Here is a 21,091-nt window from a genome sequence, read left to right as displayed (position 1 = left end):
CTCTTTTTTTAAAAAAAACAAACCCTATATTGATCACAAAAGTACCTTTTTACTGTTTTTCATATTTCATCAAATGTTTTAGGTGCATTTTAGAATGTTATCAAAAGCAAGTGAGCATAAAACCACATTATTATAAAAAATAATTCTGGACGCTTTGGACACTTTGGAGCAGGTTTTCTGGCCCTTTTCACTGTTCTAACGGAGTTTATACATATATGTACTCAACAGCTGTTACTCAGGAATTTACAGTGGTTGCAATTTTTTAATTCTCTTCAGAACCCTGCCAAAACATAAAAGCAAGAAAATAATCTGAGGGGAGGCAATTCAGAATGAACTAAAATATATTTAAATGAACCTAGGACATTTCATTTGGATAAATTTTTCATATAGGCCCTCATTTTTATAAAGAATGATGATGTGGGACTTCGAAGAAGATAGGGGTTGTTCTGTGGTTTCATGCAGGTGAAAATACAATGTATGTCTTCTGATTCTTTATTCACTCTTGTTAAAACATGTCTCCTCTTGTTTCTCAGAACTCAGAGAGGTGGTTTAGTAGGCTTGTGTTTGATGTTCATGGGCTACTTTAACAATATTTGATATTCTTCTGCATTTTTCCACTATGCCATATTCCTATATTATGAATTTGTTCTTAATAATCTTACAGATTATTACTTTCCCTAAGGATATTGTTCTTTTCCCAAGTTTCGTAATTCCTTAGGTTGTCATGCATGAAATAGAAAATCTTCGAATGCACTGACCCATAGAAAATGTTGGTCATATGGTATTCTGAGGTTTATCCTTAGGGATGGTGGGGACGGGTAGGGGGATAATGGGAAAATTTTGAATTCTGGATTCTGAGTTTAGGAATTCATGGCTTACCCCTAGGGACAAAACTATAATTAATCACTGAGATTAATGCATATTCTCCTATTTGATATCTGTGAATAGGAGAGGGGATGGAGAAGCAAAGGTTTTAAATGTGGTCTTTGGTTCTTTCACTCTCCTCACAGACCATGACTTTGCAAACATTCCTCCCATTTTTGGGTATCATTTTTAATACCCCTTAAAAATTTACATGAATACCTGTAGTCAAGGTGTAAATAATTACTAAGCCTTGTTTGTTGCCTGCATACAGTCTATGCAGTGAACTGGGAAATTCTCTGATGTTAATACACTAAAGGCCACAACTAAAGCCAAGACTCTTGAAACAGAGTAGATTTAGAGTAAATGTGGTCAACAGACTTGTGTTAGGGTACCTCCTGTAAATATATTCTAGAATGGACTCTAAAAGTTTTAGAAGGAAAGGACAGTCACCAGCGTGGTCTCTCATCATGACTTGCTATCACTACAAGCTGCCTGGGAAACTAGGTAGGCCTAGACGAATCACGGGACTTAAGACACTAGCCAGGGACCTGATGTGGGGTTCCATTTTCACCAATTTGCAGTAACAGGATAATATAAACCACTTCCATTTTCAACTCTCAAAAAAACAGCTATTTTACCTATTTATTTGAACCACTCAATTTTGTGTGTTAATATGATATTGAGTTTCAGTCCAGGTTCACAGAACTTGGGACTTCTCAAATATCACATCCATGAAATATGTGATATTTAAATTAAAAAAATAATTTTTGCCAAAAATCTTCCAGGGAATACTTTTTTTTCCTCCGTGAATTCCTATTTGCGGAATAGTTTTACGTTGTGCATAACTTCTAGCACACTGGCTGTGATTACAGGGTAATTAAAAGTATTCGGAAAACCTTATGTGACGGAACTTTTTTCTTTTTGCGGTACGCGGGCCCTCCACCGCTGCGGCGCCTCCCGCTGCGGAGCGAACCCGTGTCTCTTGCATTGGTAGGCGGGCTCCCAACCACCGCGCCACCAGGGAAGCCCGTGACTGGACTTTTAAAAACAGAGCAAGTGCTTGCTTCGGCAGCACATACACTAAAATTGGAATGATACAGAGAAGATTAGCATGGTCCCTGCGCAAGGATGACACACAAATTCATGAAGCGTTCCTTATTTTTTAAATAATTAATTAATTAATTAAAAAAACATTTAAACAAAAGAACAAAAATCCTAGGTGATCCTTTGTAAAAGCAAAGTGCTTTTCTCTTATGTTTCTCTTTTTTTTCCTCTAAAAGATATGTACTGTACTGTTTTTTATTTCTTAATCACATGTTTTCTCTTGGCTATTGCCCCTTGAGTAAGCTAAATATATGTGTAATATCTATTCATAACTTTCTCTGTCATGTAGGGAGGAAACCTGATGCTCAAGGCCTTTCATCAGTTTTAGGACAGTTTTTATCCAGTGATTGATTATCTGATTTTATGTGAATACCGGTTTTTGTTGCCTATGAAATAGCATTTGATCTGGCTTGTACACTGAAATCAATTTGTGTTTGCTGTCTGTAGTCTGCTCTGTGTGTCTTTAATGTTCTCGTGTGCTTGTAGCATACCTATTAATATAGAATCAAGTGGCAGGAACACAAATAGAATATTGTATTTGCTTAGAGTTTTTCCATAATCAGATGTAAAATCAGGTGTTTTGAACTATTTGAAAAGACCATGAGAACAAAATAAATGATATGAACATTATTTCTGCACTAACTTATTTCATTTTGTGGTGGTCATACAAAATGTTGGATCTGCTAACTTTTTTGGTAGGTAATGGAGGAGGACAGAGAGCTATGCATATTCGATACAGTAGAAAGTAGACTTTTTATTAACTATTTATAATACAATCATCTAGGGCCTTTATTTTATCCTTAGTATGTGAAAATTAGTTTTTAAAGTCATATGTAAAACATGGTTGTTGCCTGTAATGTTTTATTTTCCCTTTTCTTATGGCTTTATTCAAATATTACAGTAAAGCGAAATGACACGGAATTAGGTTTAAAAATTTCCCTTCATAATAACCTGTATCAATCATAATTACATTGTTACTGTTTTAAGTTTTCTGTTGTAACCATGGAAGAGCTTACCCATTTTTATCATATACCTTTTTTTTTTTAAATAGCCAAAAAAATGTCTATTCAGTTATTCTGAGGAACTTAGAAATGTTTATCATTCCATTAAAACAATATTCTATAAAAATATTTTTAAAAGAAAAATATGTCTTCTCTATAATTAATTTAACCTTCAGTAATAAATTATGTGAAGTAAAATTGTATAAAATTTCCTGACATTTTATGAAGATACTTACAAATAAGCCAGACAGCAAATAAAATATCTGGAAGACAGAGATGGATACTCAGTAATTTTTTGATGGATTACACACATAGGTATCAAATTACTTGATCCTTACTTTCTAGAAAAGGTTAATGACTCTTTTTGCTTTTACCCTTTTACTTAACTGTTATTTATAAAGATTAAAACAGGAGCTGCATTGAAGGATGCATCTGCCAATGTGTCAGTTTGACTGTACAGGTTTTTCTGATAATTCAGGGGACTGAGCCACACTGTTAATCATTGTGTTCAAAGTTCATTCAATTCTGTACTACATGTTCCACTACGGCCATTAGAGCAGAGTACACCATTCAAAAACCTTTTAACTGAAATGAAACCAGAAAAGACTTTAAATCTTACATATCTATATCTATATTATGAATATGGCCTATATGTATGCAACAATTCATTTAAAATGTTAAGAGTAAAACATTTTAAAGTAAAAGATTTTAAAGTTCTTATGTGTACGATTTTTCTTTCATCTTTAATCAGTGTTACAGATTTTGAAAACATTTTTATTTTGAATAAAATTTCACAAAATGTGTACTTCAGTGTTATCAAAGTCCATCATTAATAATTAAACAATGAGCAATATTACCATTCTTTTATAATAACCATCTGTCTATATTCTACACTTTAATTACATTATTTTTTATGTAAATAACATATGTTCATTATATAGCACATGTTTACTAATCCTTTATTACCAAATGTAATACTACTCTTACAGGAATATCTCTCTTTCATCACTTTGGTTTTAAAAGATGTGCTAGTCATAAATGTATTTAATTGAAGTCATTTAGGTATTAGAGCACTTGAGTTTAAAGCAGGGAATATAATACCTTTTCCTGAAACACCTTGAAAGAGGTTTGTTGAAAGGAGAGAGCTGTGGCATTCATCAAACGCTGACCTCTTCCTGTTACAGTCCTGGCCAAACTCTTGCTAATTTAACTTGAAACGCATTAGTGTAACTCACCATTTTTTGTATGTGTTTTAGGTGTGTGGAGGTCATTGCAAAGGAAGGACAAAACCTGAAAGAGCTGTATTTGGTGTCCTGTAAAATCACAGATTATGGTATGTAATGAGCCATTGTCCTAATCATTTTCAAGAATAAAAAGGTACAAGATCTTTGAAAGCTTTTTTAAAAGAAATCAAAAGCTACTAACTCATAGAGACTATGAGTTTTATCTTTACTTGTAGTCTCTGATCACACCCCCCCGAATCAAGAAATCATGAAAATGGAACCAGAGTAAAAATGAACATGTATATCAGTTTATCACCACATGTAATCATACACACATATGTGCACATGCACATACACACTCACATAGGATTAAAAAGTATGGCTAAAATTGCTGTATGATGAAAATAAATACTAGGATAATTACATATTTGATATAATAAATATAAAGTAACTATTACATTGAGTTGATTTGCTTAATGTCATGTAAAATGCATTCTTGTGCCATTCCAAATGCCAACCTTCTTAATGCCTTAAATTCTTTAAAACGCTGGAAACTTCCAATAGGAAGTTCAGATATACAGGAAGTAAAGGGTATACATTTGTTTGTAAGAGTTTAAATTATCTTAATTTTAAATATCCCTTTAAAGTGGAGAAAAGCAAGTTGTTTTTTAAAAATATGAAAAGTATGAAATCATCCTATTGGAGTAATAAAGAAAAGTAAGCTAGCCTTTCCTTTTTCATTCAGCTTTATATATTTTTTCCTATTAATTTGCATATGTAATCCAAATACAGAGTTTTAACTAATTATTTGGCTTTATGGGAGACTAAAATGGTTTCCATTTTTCTTTTCTGATTTTTAAATTTGTTCCTTTAAACTGGAGAATATGCTTTCTGCCTTGAAGGGAACTAATAATCCATTACGTTTTTTATTGTTAACTCCAACATATGCTAATAACCGACTCCAATCCTAAGATGTCATACTGACCATCTGCCCTGGGTGGGAGAGTTGTATTTTATCAGCTACTAAATTCATCCTTTGGAAAAATTCTATGGAAGCTGTAACAAAAAATAACATAAAGGATTTGGCTTGAAAACCCTAATTTCTTTTCAAAGTTTATTTTTTGAGAATGGTAAATGTCTTACATGGATTTATCTATAATGTTTCTGGGTGTTGTCTTTTTCCTAACTATACCATGAGAAAGGAGTGTTTTGATATATTTTCTTTTTACTTGTAGTTTGTTTTCTGGTTTGGCGTATTAGATTGCCACTTAGATACAGTAACTCTAAAACCTCCAATATCTCCCTATTGTCTAGGCCTTAGAGTGTTCTCTCTGCCCAACACAGGGCATATCCTCAATACCTGTAGATTTGTTAATTAACTAGTACATTCATACGTTGCAAACTCTTTACTTGGCATTCAAGATCCTTTACCATTAGTCTCCTACCTGCCCCTCCAACCTTACTTTATATTTCTCCCTTTTACCTGTTTGCTGTCAATGTCAGATTGCTAATTGCCAGGAGAGCTATGGATTAAGTTCCTTAGAACTTTTCAAGGTCCTGCAGTGGAAAATGTTGCTAAAGTTACACTCTGTCCCAGTACCAGTTAAGTTAGCCAGTGCAAAGAAGTGTTCCAGAAGATACGGAAAAGAGAAAAACCTTTGGACTTGGGACAGATCTGGGATCGAGTTCTGTCTTCGTTCCTTGTTCTTTGGCCTTAGGGAAGTTCCTTCGCGTCTCTGAGACTGTTTCCTCATTTGTGAATTGACTTCATGCTCCTGTGTGTGTACCTGGTACCTAGTCTAATGATTAGCACAATGTATACTGCTGAGAAAAATTGCTTTCCTACAGGAGTGGGACAGAGAAAAGATTCACACAAAATTCTTCTACCTCCTTTCCTTTCCTTGGAAGGAAGGAAGGTTTATTGCTATTGTTTATTGCTATTGTTTAGTGATATTCTCAGGTTCTGATATTTTGAGATCTCAGGATTTTTTTTCTCCTGGTGAGGTGAAAACGGTTAGAACTTTGCCCATGTGGTTTGCATTTATTCCTATCTCTGAATTATTTAGGTCAGCGGTTCTCAACCCTCTCTGCACATTAGGATCACCTGGGGAGTTTCTAAAGCGTTCAGATGCCTGAACCTTACACAAGACTAATTAAATCAGAATTTCTAGGAGGTGGTGCCCAGGCAATAAAACCTGTCTAAATGTTGTCAATGTCAGCCAAAGTTGAGAACCACTGATCTAGTCTAGTTGAGAGGAAGTAGAAGTGAAACTTTTGAGGACTTCCTTCCTCCACCCAGACATGAAATCTATCACGGTTTTTTTCATACCTCAGTTCCTCCAGCTTTCAAGCTCTCTGCCCCACCTAGTCTCTCTTCCTTCTTCCGTGAGGTTTTAGGTGTTCTAAGGATTTGTGATGAAAGTCTCTGTGCATCTGTTGGTTCTGTTTTTCAAAATGTTTGGGCACAGTTGAGGATGAGGGGGAAAGGTCAATAGTTCATGAGATTTTACTATAATTGCTACTTGATTTTAAAATTAAAAGAAGTTACTAAACACTCAGCTCAGTGCATCTTTTTTCCTCTGGTACCATGCCAATAACACGTGAACAATTTTTGTCAAAAAGACAGCAAGAAAGATTCTTCATTGTAACCAGAGAAACGGCATGTTATTGGAGGTCATTGCTCTACTAGGGGAGGCTGTGATCCCTTGCCCTGTGTTAATTATAAATTTTAAGAAGGAAAAGCAGATGCTTTCTTCCTTCTTTAACTGGATAATTAAAGACATATTCTGTGGGACTTTTTGATTTTTGAGGCTACTTAGAAATTGTAAAATTTGATGTACACCTGATACCAGGGGAATTTCATCCTTCAAGAGACTACTCCCTAATTCTGCTTCCTATTGCTTTGCTCATATTCTAGCTAGTCTTCTCCTCACCTCCTTTTTCTTTGGTGCTGTGTTCGTACATGCATTCAGTACTGTATCCTGAGATTTTTGAAGTGTTTTTGCAGGATGCATTGATTCAGAAACAGCAGCTCTCCTGGCTTATCATTTGTAATTTTTCTCAAGATTCTCACAGTTGTTGAGTGTAGTATTATAGTACTTAGCAACACCTGCCCAGGCTGTTAGGAAGCTATGTTCATTTTTTTTTAATTAATTTATTTATTTTTGGCTGCATTGGGTCTTTGTTGTGGTGCATGGGCTTCTCATTGCGGTGGCTTCTCTTGTTGTGGAGCACAGGCTCTAGGCGCACAGGCTTCAGTAGTTGTGGCACACAGGCTTAGTTGCTCCGCAGCATGTGGGATCTTCCCGGACCAGGGCTCGAACCCATGTCCCCTGAATTGGCAGGCGAGTTCTTAACCACTGCGCCACCAGGGAAGCCCAGTTATGTTCATTTTAATTGATATATGATACAGTTGTCATGAAGAAAACTATCATTCTAATAGGTTTCTTATTCCCCAGATTGAACATAGATCTTTATGGTAAAGGATAACAATTATAAACAAATCAATAATTCAGGCACAGCTAAATGGAAAATACAGTCTTGGGAAATTGCTCCCTAAAGAGAAATCTAATATTGTCACTCTTCTGTCACTAAACAAATAAATGTTATAGGTAGTATCGTGGGAAAAAAACTCAAACTGAGTCAGAGAAGTAGGTTAGAATTCGCCTCTTCTTTTCTTTGTGACCTTGAGCAAGTTACTTAACCTCTTAGTTTTGTCATCTGTTAAGCACATGATAATACACACCATAAAAGGTAGTGAAAATGAATATAAAACATCTGTGTTGTGCCTGGTGGCATAGTGGACACTCACTAATTGGCAGTTTTTATAATTACAGAATCATCTCTTTTTCTGAAGAAGAATTAGCCCTCCTCCTCCAAGTGTGGCTTTCTGTTTATGGGAATCATTATTTAGAAGTTTGACCTGTATTAGTCTATACATGCCTAGTTGACTTCCACACCTAAGCTATCTAAACCAGATTCTTATTAGTGGGGAATAAAAAGAAAGATGCAGCAAAAAGTATAAAATCTTTAATTTGTCTCCCTATCTTAGGTTTCTTCCCTATCTCTTCTCTATGTTACCTTCATTTTTGTTTGGATAATTTTCTCTTGGCTTCCCGTATGCTTTTGTTTTTTGTTCTTATAATAATTTATCAACTAATAATTTCCAACCAACCTTTCTGCTCACCTTCAAACACTTTTCTGTTGAAAATTCTCCTCCTTCAGAACAGTGTATCCTTAGGATTAAAGGGAAAACAACTTGTATCATTCAAGCCTACAGAGGTCAGAGCCAGTCTTACTCCAGCTGCAAGGCATAGAACATGTGGTATAGTAAATGGGATGGATGAATAAAGCCCGTATCTCCATTAGCATCTCCGTAGTGAAGGTTACCAGTGTGACCCTGTGTTAGGGAGCAGTTGTAAAAAGGACCCAGGTTCCTTTCTGGGTTGTTATCACATTTCCTTTGACTTTATTTAGCACTCCTCAGGGCCCTTGAAATACACTCTAGAGGATATCTTTTTGCTTCCCATCTCAAGTTGTCAAATAACCTTTTAATTAAAGAGGACTGTAAACACTCAACTACTGACATCGATGTCTGGGGCCTACAAGTCTCTGACAACCCACAGGCTCATCTGGGCCGCTCCACATTCTCCCGTCACTCCCGCAGGCCCTGGGGCTGCTCTCTGAGGACAGTCTTTGACTGCCCCTTACTCTGCTTGCCAATGCGCTTCTGCCTGATCTGGGCCTTTTAAACCTAACCCCAAGGCTTGCCATAAAAGCTTTTGGATTGCTCTGGGCAAAAGGTCTTCCAAGACAAGGAGGTCATTTGTTCCAGTGGTTATCATGTGAGATGTCATTTCAGTTGGTCTGCCACACGACAGACGTGATGTATATTCATTCTGTTAACAAATATTGATTCAGTACCTACTATGTGCTGGGCTCTGTGCTAGAGGCAGGACATGTAGTTTCTGCATTCCTGGAGCTTTCACCCTGTTGGGATCCAGAGGACAGGGCTGGCCTGCTTATTAAAAAAAAAGAGAAAAAACAGGTAATGCATCTTCTTCCAGACAAGAAGAATGGCAGGGAGTGCCAGCAGCCATAAATCTTTGCTTTGGTCTAACCCATGCCTCACCCCAGCCTTGTTGGCCTTCTGACGCTATTGAAAGATTAATAAGTTGTACATTCGCTACCTCTTCTTGGAATACCAGACCTCTTTAGCTATTAGTTAATCCAAATTGGGATCTGGGATACATTTTCAAAATAAGCACACTGAAGAAACAAAAAGAGATCCCAAGAAGCATTCTGGGTTATACTAGTATCAGGAGTGTTTCTTTTTTTTTTTTTTTTTTCTTGCCAAACCAACACTGATATATTATTCAAGAAAAAAATCTTATACCAAAAATAATTTTGCTCTTTCTTACACCATCTTATTTTTCATATTATTAGGTATGCATTACATACAGTGATGTTCCATTTAATATTTAATTCTTGGTTCTTTTCCTTTTATGTTTTGTTTCATTTTCAAATTGTATTTCAGACTGCTCCAAGGTTGCTGGGTAAGATTCAACTCCTTTTGTCAGCAGGAATAACTCTAATAGTTGTAAAGTGACAGAGAAGAACTTTAGAAAATACAGTTGCAAGTCAAAAAGAATGTCTTATTGTTTACTGTTGATTATTCACTTTCTCTCCATTCTGTCATTTAAATATAGATAGCTTTTATTGTTTCTAACAAAATAGTACTAAATTGCTAAATCTTCTACTGTTGCAAATTCACCTTGTTTTTATGCCCATCTTAAAAGTTATTGCTCTCCACTTCTAATTCTTTCATTCCTGGAATTCCTCACTATTGTATTTATGTGTCTACCGTTATACTTAGCAAGTGTTATTTTCTCTTTTTTCTTTCTTTTCAGTAATTGTCATGATTTTTAACCAAAAAATTGGTATTTAATTATAACTGTTTTCTAAATGCTTTTTTTTTTTTTTTTGTCCGCTCAACAGCAAAGAAATTGTTGACTTTCTTCCCTATTTCCTAGGTCATCCTAAGCCTGCAGCTATATAACCCTGAAATAAAAGACTGAACAATAACCATGCTTATCATAATAGACTTTTCATAATAGACTTTCATCTCAAATGTATTGAGAAGCACTTCCTTTTTTTTTTTTTTTTGCGGTACACGGGCCTCTCACTGTTGTGGCCTCTCCCGTTGCGGAGCATAGGCTCTGGACGCGCAGGCTCAGTGGCCATGGCTCACGGGCCCAGCCGCTCCGCGGCATGTGGGATCTTCCCGGACCGGGGCACGAACCCGTGTCCTATGCATCGGCAGGTGGACTGTCAACCACTGAGCCACCAGGGAAGCCCGAGAAGCACTTCTTAAGACGTTTGGTTTTTTTTTTAATAAATTTATTTATTTTATTTATTTATTTTTGACTGCATTGGGTGTCCGTTGCTGCGCGTGGGCTTTCCTCTAGTTGCAGGAAGCGGGGACTACTCTTCATTGCGGTGTGCAGACTTCTCATTGCAGTGGCTTCTGATGTTGCGGAGCACGGGCTCTAGGCACGCGGGCTTCAGTAGTTGTGGCTCACGGGCTCTAGAGCACAGGCTCAGTAGTTGTGGTTCACGGGCTTGGTTGCTCCGTGGCATGTGAGATCTTCCCAGACCAGGGCTCGAACCCCTGTCCCCTGCATTGACAGGCAGATTCTTAACCACTGCGCCACCAGGGAAGCCCTTAAGACATTTATTTTAAGAAAAGTCTCCCATAACCAATTCAAAGGCCATCTCTAGCTTCCTATATAATAGGGTTCTTTTTTTTTTGACTAAGGAATCTTCTAACTTACATGTAAAAGACGAATGGACCGGTTTCTGTGCTTGCCCCTGAACTTTCTTACACCTCCAAATACATGAATATTGTTGCTGCAAATTATTTAGTTTATTAATTTTTATAGCCAAATACTCAATTTCCATATACAACCGAATCACTAGCTAAAATATTAACTTTCCCACTTTCCTTCTCTCAACTGCTTTTAGCATTTCTAAAATAGAGTGTTTGATTTTAGTATTAATTAGCTGTTTTAGTGTTAATCTTATGAAGGAGTCCTGTTACAGATAAAAGAAATTTATCCCAAATCACATGAAAAGTAATTTTTTGGAGTTCCTATTTTTAACCCCCACTGCTTAGTACCCTTAAGTATGCAGACTAAGCATTTGTTTTCCTTGAAATATGCTGTAATATAAATAGTGTCATTATTGACCATTATCAGTATTGTATCAGCAATGAGTAGATCTAAAGGGGACTACAATAAACACCAAGATAACTGCAATAATACTAAATTTCTAGTATCCCACAAAATAAACAATCTTCTAATGTTTAAAACTTCTTAAAAATAGAAATTTTGAGTGGTAGTGAGTCCTCTATTACAAGAGTTATTCACACCGAGACAATCTCTCGAAAAGAATATGGAAAGATGGAAGCACTAGGTAAGGAATTGACGTACATAATGTTTAAATTTCTTTCTAATCCTGGGATTTATACTGGACCAGTTCCATTTTTGTTTCATTCAGCAAATGTTTACTGTATGTGTACTAGCTGGGTGCTGAGGAGAATACAGAGATGGGTGAGAAGTATATATGCTTACATAGAGAAAGAAGACATAAGCAGTGAAAATGTTTTCCAACCTATTAAGCAACATGATGGTGTGAATTTTTTTTTTAACAAATAGGCCCTACAAGATGTAGGGGCTCAGGAGGACAAGGTCATAAGAGGCTGAAATCTTTGGGGAAGGATTTTTGTTGGAGGAGGCATGGGAGGACAGATATGAGAAGCAAGGGCATTTGAGGTAGTACAGCCTTAGGAAAGACTCAGAGCAAGAGCAGGTGTCTGAATGGATGAGTTTGTATGCATTGGTTAATCTAAAGAAAGAGCAGAAATCATCCAAAGTGATTACGTGCACACACAGGCAAATTTTGAAGAAACCTTATGAAAATATTCTAGTTGAAAATTCAGGGTAAGTTCCAACTTTCATCTAGACTTTTCCTGTCTTATTCACCATTCCCATGGTAACAACTTCACTTAACATATATAAAAGGAAACACTACTTTGGGTTTTAACTACTAATCAAGTACCCAGTTCAATTGACAGAAGTCAAGTGTACATTTTCATAATAATATAATAGAATAGTTACCATTTATTGGATATTTTCTGTGGGGCATTATTCATTTAATCCCCTTATATATGGACTGTTAGTATTCAAGCCTAGAGATGTGGAAACTGCGGCTAGGAAACCCTCAGGTTCACACTGTCTGTGAATAACCATATGGTATAGATTCAGTGTTAAATATCTCTTGGATAACCACTCATAGGTCAGTGATATACTTAGTAGTATTTATTACTAGAAAGCTTTGTTGGATTTTCCCGGTTGTCAAAGCTTAAACAAAGGTAACTGAATCCCATGATAACCATGTTTGTCCATCTGTGTGTAAAAAAACAATGTCGCAAAGCAGCTACCCCATGAGATCTAATTATATAGTTATAGAACTTAATAGGTTTAATGTGCTTATTCACTATAACTTTGTTGTGCTGCCACCAAATATCAGTTATATTCTATGATTAAACATTCCCTAGCTGGAAGATAGAGACTCTCATTGATATTGTGTATTCATGTATTCAATAAATGTTTTCTTAATTATTTCAGAACTGTATATAATTCTTCATGAGTTAAAATTTTTTCCTATACTCTCCTTCTAAATTATTACCAAAAGCTTATGAAGGAAGCAGAAATATTACTTTTTTAATAGATGAGAAAATTGAGCCCAGACAGGTTTTAATTAATTAACAAAACTGGAACTATAATCTCCTCACTCCAAATCGTTTACTGGATTATGTGCAGATAACTTCTTAAATTTCTCTGCTTTTCATATAGAAATAATTTCTTCATTTAAATGATCCTTTAAAAGCAATTTTAGTTAATGCCAAATGACATGTTTCATAGCATTTTTTTTAACATCTTTATTGGAGTATAATTGCTTTACAATGGTGTGTTAGTTTCTGCTTTATAACAAAGTGAATCAGCTATACATATATCCCATATCTCCTCCCTCTTGTATCTCCCTCCCATCTTCCCTATCCCACCCCGCTAGATGGTCACAAAGCACCGAGCTGATCTCCCTGTGCTATGCAGCTGCTTCCCACTACCTATCTATTTTACATATGGTAGTATGTATAAGTCCATGCCACTCTCTCACTTTGTCCCAGGTTACCCTTCCCCCTCCCCGTGTCCTCAAGTCTATTCTCTACATCTGCGTCTTTATTCCTGTCCTGCCCCTAGGTTCTTCAGAACCATGGTCTTGTTTATGGTTTCCTTTGCTGTGTAAAAGCTTTTAAGTTTCATTAGGTCCCATTTGTTTATTTTTGTTTTTATTTCCATTTCTCTAAGAGGTGGGTCAAAAAGGATCTTGCTGTGATTTATGGCAAAGAGTGTTCTGCCTATGTTTTCCTCTAAGAGTTTGATAGTTTTTGGCCTTACATTTAGGTCTTTAATCCATTTTGAGTTTATTTTTGTATGTGGTGTTAGGGAGTGATCTAGTTTCATTCTTTTTCATGTAGCTGTCCAATTTTCCCAGCATCACCTATTGAAGAGGCTGTCTTTTCTCCACTGTATATTCTTGCCTCCTTTATCAAAAATAAAGTGACCATATGTGTGTGGGTTTATCTCTGGGCTTTCTATCCTGTTCCATTGATCTATATTTCTGTTTTTGTGCCAGTACCATACTCTCTTGATTATTGTAGCTTTGTAGTGTAGTCTGAAGTCCAGGAGCCTGATTCCTCTAGCTCCGTTTTTCTTCTCAATATTGCTTTGGCTATTCAGGGTCTTTTGTGTTTCCACATACAAATTGTGAAATTTTTTGTTCTAGTTCTGTGAAAAATGCCATTGGTAGTTTGATAGGGATTGTATTGAATCTGTAGATTGCTTTGGGTAGTATAGTCATTTTCACAATGTTGATTCTTCCAATCCAAGAACATGGTATATCTCTCCATCTGTTTGTATCATCTTTAATTTCTTTCATCAGTGTCTTATAGTTTTCTGCCTACAGGTCTTTTGTCTCCTTAGGTAGGTTTATTCCTAGGTATTTTATTCCATTTTTTTAAAGTACAGATATTTCTAAAGATACACAGTTGTACCATTCTCAAAAACATAAGCAATTGTTCTCTTCTTTAAGTTCTTCCTTAAACCTGGGCTCAGAAGTTCCCGGGGCCTCAGAGTCATCACCTGCATCAGGTGCCCCTTACTTTTCTTCCCTTAGGAGAGCCTCTTCCGAGAATGTCCTCTGAGAAGTCAAAATTGAATTTCTCTTCAATGTGGCTTTGCTCTCTGCCTCCTTTATGCTGTTTAGCATCAGTGCTCCTCATTTTCTGAAATATCATGAGAAGTAGGAGCCGAAAGGGGGTAAAAACCCAAGGGCTGCATCTCTTCCTTCTAAAGCAGTAAATTATATCTACAAGTGCTCTCTTAGGGTCTCACCTTCTCTTTAAGATAATTTAAGATAATTATGCCCTCCCCAGCTGTGTGTTTGACTAAATCTCCTTCACTATTTACTGGTTAATTAGCCTACTTAAGACACTTGGCATCTGATTTATTTTGGGGGAAAAAAAACAACGGAAAAGCAAAACAAAACAAACGTCCACCAAGTTTCCCATTAGAAAATGATAGTAATGCTCATAGCAAAATATAAATTAAACATTAAACTAGGGCTTCCCTGGTGGTGCAGTGGTTGAGAGTCCGCGTGCTGATGCAGGGGACATGGGTTCGTGCCCGAGTCCGGGAAGATCCCACATGCCGCGGAGCGGCTGGGCCCGTGAGCCATGGCCGCTGAGCCTGCACGTCCGGAGCCTGTGCTCTGCAGCGGGAGAGGCCACGACAGTGAGAGGCCCGCGTAACGCAAAAAAACAAAACAAGAAAAACATTAAACTAATTGATTTTACTGTATGTCTTTCACAAATTAGTCTCACATTGTTATATCCATTAACACTGGTAGGATTAAACCTTACCAGAAGTTCTTTCTCTTTTTATTTATTAGCAGGATTTCCTTATTATTAAGAGCAACTTTCCTTTATTGACTTCTTGGTTTACTTGAGTTCAATTTATATAGGAAAGGAAGGAATGATACTTTCTCTTTATTTACCAGTTTTTAAAATGCTAATTTCATTTCCATTATTCTTCCAAGGTGACCAATGAGGTGTTGTTGTTGCTTTTGTTTAAGTATTATTATAAACTCAATAATCCATTGCAGTTATTTTTAAATTGATAACTCAAATTGTCCTATCTTTTGGTAGTACAAGCTTCTTCAAAATGGTTCCCCTGTCCATTTGACATAGACTGATTATGTCAAGATATGCCCGGCTCATCTTGTGCATTTCATGCTGGAGACATGGCATCAGCCATTTTTCTAAAGAACTTTGGTTCTTGAATGAATTAGGCTTTTTAAAAAAATGTATCTTCGAAGTCTATGCTGCTCTCTGAATCTTACATCACAGTATTTTCTGTATTTTAAGCCTCCAGCTTAAAACCTATTTTAGATCTCATCACAAGTCCAACTTTTCCATTACAACTCAGTAACATCAGCCCCCTGGGTTTTAGAGAATCCTCATTTAGGGATTCTCAACACACTAGAAATTTCTAGTTCCTTACACAGGCATACCTCATTTTATTTTGCTTTGCCTTATTGCACTTTGTAAATACTGCGATATTTACAAATTGGAGGTTTGTGGCACCCCTATGTCGAACAAGTCTATTGGCACCATTTCTCCAACACATTTGCTCATTTTGTGTCTGTGTGTTGCATTTTGGTAATTCTCAGAATGTTTCAAACTTTCCCTTTATTACTTTATTTCTTATTGTGATCTGTGATCAGTAATCTTTGACATTCTACTATGACTCACTGAAAGCTCAGATGATGGTTAGCATTTTTTAGCAATAAAGTATATTTTAATTAAGTTATCTACCTTGGTTTTTTTAAACATAATGCTATTGCACACATAATAGACTACATTATAGTATAAACATAACCTTTATACGCACTGGGAAACCAAAAAATTCGTGTGACTTGCTTTATTGCAATATTCACTTTATTGTGGTGGTGTGGAACCTACCCTGCAATAGCTCCGAGGTATGCCTGTATCCAACACTCTCTTAATTCTACCCACATTTTCTGCTTTTGGAGAAATTAGGAGTGGAACTTGGGAAGGAGAGGTACTTTTACATTTTAGCTACCCCATCAATTTTCTGGGGATTTCCTTCTAATTTTGTCTCAGATATTCTGCATTTGTTTTAAGTAAGTCCTAAAATATGACCTCTTGGACCCATTTGGAAATACGTAGAAAAGTGTTCAAACTGTATGGTGTTACATAATCTTATTCAGGGCTTTTAAACTTCCTTGTTCTACTGTGAAAAATACATTTTGCATTTAAAGTGCTTGTTGGATTTTCACTAAAGTTATTTCATCGCTTACTAGAGTGACTAGCAGTTTGTAAAACACTGCTCTATTTCATCTCCTTCAAAGTATAAATAAAAACTAGACCTCTCAGTCAGTGACCTGCTTAAGAGCAGGAAACTGGTGGATTTCCTTGATACAAAATGGACACTGTTCTTGAGGTAGAAGGTGCCAACCTTCCCAAGCTCATCAAATCCAGTGTGTTGATCTTATTATCTATGAAATAAGGAGTTAATATTCCTTTCCTCTCATATCTTTGGGAGTAAGAGAATCGAATAGATTCCCTTTATGATTTCACTTTAGGATAGATATTAAATGGAACTTTCACTTGAGGCAGAAAGGTAGTTTGGTTAATTTAATTTCCTAATTAAGTCAAACTTACTTTTAACTTGAATATGAAACTATTCATTTTAGCCCATATCCTAAAACATTGCCTTGGCTTTTTAAGACTCAGTCAATGCGAATTTGTCTGTCAAATGTTTTCCTTTTCTTGGGTTTATCTGCATGACATTAAATAAATAGTTTGAACTTTTCAACTTTTCAAACAGTTGTGTTGAGTTTGATGTGACTGATCCAGCCTATGTGCCTCTGTATGCAGTGCATGCCCAATGCCTGAAAGCAACTTGTCTTTCATTGAGAATGACTGAGTATGGGCAGAGAAAAGGAGATTTTAAAAATTAGAAATAAGAAGTAAACAAAAAAGTTCTCTCTGTCTTCAGGGAGTTATGGTACTCTTCTATTTTATATATATTAATATGTATGGCTTTTTTAAATGAACTACCTTCATACTGGTATAATGTAAATTTTGCTTGCCAAAAATATTCTATATGGTAAATAATTCTTAGAAGCGGAAAAAAAAAGTATGTAGAAAACTAGCTAAGTAATGTTTGATGAGTGATACTTGTAATATATTTTTAATCATCTCTATCACTTTCTTAGGTTAAATTTCCCATTTTCTTTCTTTCTATTATCTCTTTCCTCACATACGGCTCTAGGAGCTTCTCCAAGAAAGCAGTTTTGCTTTGAAGATATTTCACTTCCTCTCATAAAGGATTCTTCTGTTCTTTTAGATTTGAAATCACAATAATGCCCTCATAGGATCCAGCCCCTTCTTCTGCCCTCTGTTTGAGAATCTTTCTGAAGTCAGCCTTGGAAGGTCAGATTTGGAGATTTGAAGTCCAGAGATGCTTCTCTGGGGTACTGAGGATGAGACAGTCATGCAGGAAGCAGCTCATGACCAAGACAAAACCATCTAGAATAACACTTTCTGAACATACTTGAGGAGAATATATTTGAAATTTTAAATCATTTATATCCTATAGTAACCAAAAACTTCTTTTAAATGAATGAGAATACAGTAATCTCCCTTATTCATGATTTCAGTTACCCACAGTCAACCTTGGTCCAAAAATATTAAGTGGAAAATTCCAGAAATAAAGTTTGTAAGTTTTAAATTTTGTGCCTTTCTGAGTAGCGTGATGAAATCTTGCACTGTCCCACTCCATCCCACCCAGGAGGTGAATTATCCCTTTGCCCAGTGTGTCCAGGTTGCTTACTGTACCCACCCATTAGTCATAGTAGCCCTTTCAGTCCTCAGATGATTATTGGAGTATAACAGTGCTTGTGTTCAAGGAACTCTTATTTTACTTAATAATGGCCCCAAAGTTGCAAGAGTAGTGATGATGGCAATTTGGATACTCTGTTACTGTGCCTAAAATAATAAATTAAACTTTATCATAGGCATGTATGTATAGGAAAAACCATAGTATATGTAAGGTTCGGTGCTATCCAAGGTTTCAGCATCCTCTGGGGGTCTTGGAACGAATCCCCCACAGATAAGGAGGGACTACTGTTGTATCTATGTATTGATAATAGCACATACATATTACAATAGTATATATATGATATATATACATATATGTCAGAATAAATAAGATTCAAGCCAATTTTGAACAGCAGTAAGGAACTTAACATTTCAGCTCTACAAAATAAATGAAGAGTTTGAAATTCAATCAGTCCTATTTTATGTTGAGGCAAACGTACTTGGCTTTTCATGAGAATCATACCTTCTGCACTAGTTTACGTAAGAAATTGGGTGAAATCCTCTAATGCATTCGTTTTCAACTTCGGGATTACAACACACCTTGCAATCAAGGTTTGCAAAGGATTTTCTTTCTAAAAAATTAGAAATTAGAACAGATTCAGTGACTTCTTCTTTTCACTCACTTGGACTCTGATAATTTCTTCTTGAGTGGCAGAAAGAGAGAGAAGTTTAGCAGGCATGCTGAAATTTGCACATAATTTGTGGCTTCTTTGTTGTCAGAGCATTCGGTGTGGTACTTACCAGTATAGCATTACTAATTATTTACATGCTTACAAAATATATTATTGTGAAGGCCAGTCCTTTACTCCACATAGGCATATTCTCCTAAAATTTACTTCCACAGTATTTTGGGCTTAGAGCAAATTCAGGGAATGTGCATGAGTATGTGCTACACATGTCAGTATTATCCATCACATTCATCAATCTGTGGAGGAAAACATGGATTCTAGAGCTGGGGGCACTGAGGACAAACAGGGCACCAAACACAGTACAAACCTGGAGAAAGATCCCCCACCCGCCCACAAATTATGCAGAAAGGCAAATTATGTGGAAAAAGCCTTTCAATAATTATACCGCTTTTCTCACATAGCTCATACTTCATCTTTTCGTCAAACAGAATGTTGATTTGAAATCTATTCTAGTCTCTCAAATATATGAAAACATAGAATTTTTAACTTTTTATTCAGGAAAATGATTTTTATTTTTAATAGCCTATATAGCATATACCTTTAAATTAGTTATTTTAAGATACAGCATTTAAATTAGATGCCTACTGTAATTTCTTAAGGTTTCCTGATATATCGCAAGCCTCTTTAAAACAAGTTTTACATGCAGTGGGCTCTACAAATATTTACCTCGTTTTTTTCAACTTCAGGAAACCAGTTGAAAATTTTAGAATTAGACTTTGGAGCTGTGTAGTGTGTTTTCAGACTATTACAAGTCTATCCAAATCTACGACCTGCTAGGCAAGATCGAATCCCTTCCAGCTTGTGATTGTAATATATGATTTGTGCAGACTTGAGTCTGTCTCACAGATGCATTTAGTATTTTCTGAACCGAGTTTCTGTTCTGTGCCAAGCAGGTTTCTAACTGTACGTGTTCAGTCCACTGATCGACTGACTGAGAGCTAAATTATGCTCGCTAACACATACTCAATTCCCAACTAACTACTACAGAAAAGATGGACTCCAGGCCCAAAATTGGACCCTCACTAACAAAGCCTGCTTTCTGCCGCTAGTAATACTCACACAGTGAATGAAAATTCAGTGACCTATATTCTTCCATTTAAACCCTTAAAAATTTAAATTAAAACTTTGTCAACAGTAATTCTACCATACTGAGGCAAAAAGAGCGTTCCCTGCAATCTGGCAGCACTAAATGTAATTCATAACTATCAAAAATCCGTTTTCTCTGCATAACTTTTAAGAACGCTCCTGATGTCTTGAAAATTCCATGCAATTTTCTTTAAAAGTTGCTTTGGAATGCCACTGTGCATCTTGAAGCCCACATACAGTGAGTTAAATTATAGCAATAGCATATTTCTCAAGCACCATATAGTTGCAAATCCTTTATCGTGAAGTACATAGTAAAGGATTTTCTCCTTGAACAGTGAAGGAAGTTGAACTTTGGGGTTGTTTCAATTTAACACATGATGTGCTGCACACTTAAAGATGTGTTTTGCCTTTCCTCCTTTTTCTTCTTTATTCGTTCCTGCTCCCTGTAAAAAGAATTAAGTATGTAATGCTGATTATAAAACTGGATCCTTATTATCACTATTCTCAGAGCACCATTTCCCCAAACTGGCTTATGTAAGTACTTACTTTTCAGTGGGTTAATCTAAATGCAGAGTGGAAGGCTGTTTACTCTTCACCATGTCTACCACATCTTTGTTAGCACTACCTGTCTTCTCTGACTCAGAACGGGCATCACTATTCACCTAGTTACTCCAGCCAAAACTTAGGTGTCTCTGATGCCTCACTTTTCTTCATACCTCATCAACATGCATTAACAAGCCAGGTCAACTCTACCCTCAAAATGTATCTCGAATAGAGCCAGCTCCACTGATAACTGCACTGGCCACTTAATTGTATCCCCTATTTGTCTTCTCCTTACCTTACAGTCTATCACAGAACAGCTACGATGAACTTTCTAAAATATTCTTGGGTGAATGAATGAATTAAAATGTTATTAAAGTTAATTTGTTCATGACTTTAGCAGTATTGTTATCCTGGGTTACATGTAGGGCTAAAACCAAAAGCAATACTAAAAGTTAAACATTTAGGCGCCTTGCCTACCATGAGGTCGTATTAGGT

General features: G+C 36.2%; 1 protein-coding gene across 3 annotated transcripts in view; it reads left to right on the top strand.

Moving 5' to 3' along the window:
- FBXL17 (F-box and leucine rich repeat protein 17) overlaps positions 1 to 21,091 on the top strand; it is a 479,571-nt gene that overhangs the window by 308,325 nt on the left and 150,155 nt on the right. For all 3 annotated transcript variants that reach the window (XM_079916975.1, XM_079916976.1, XM_079916974.1), the window contains one exon: positions 4,226 to 4,302. In XM_079916975.1, coding sequence (XP_079773101.1) covers positions 4,226 to 4,302 — 77 coding nt within the window. The remainder of the gene's footprint in view (positions 1 to 4,225; positions 4,303 to 21,091) is intronic.

Source organism: Stenella coeruleoalba, assembly GCF_951394435.1.
Source record: "Stenella coeruleoalba genome assembly, chromosome: 3".
Classification (NCBI taxonomy): Eukaryota; Metazoa; Chordata; class Mammalia; order Artiodactyla; family Delphinidae; genus Stenella; species Stenella coeruleoalba.
The sequence above is the reverse complement of the archived record's forward strand: the minus strand, read 5'-3'. Positions and strand labels throughout refer to the sequence as shown.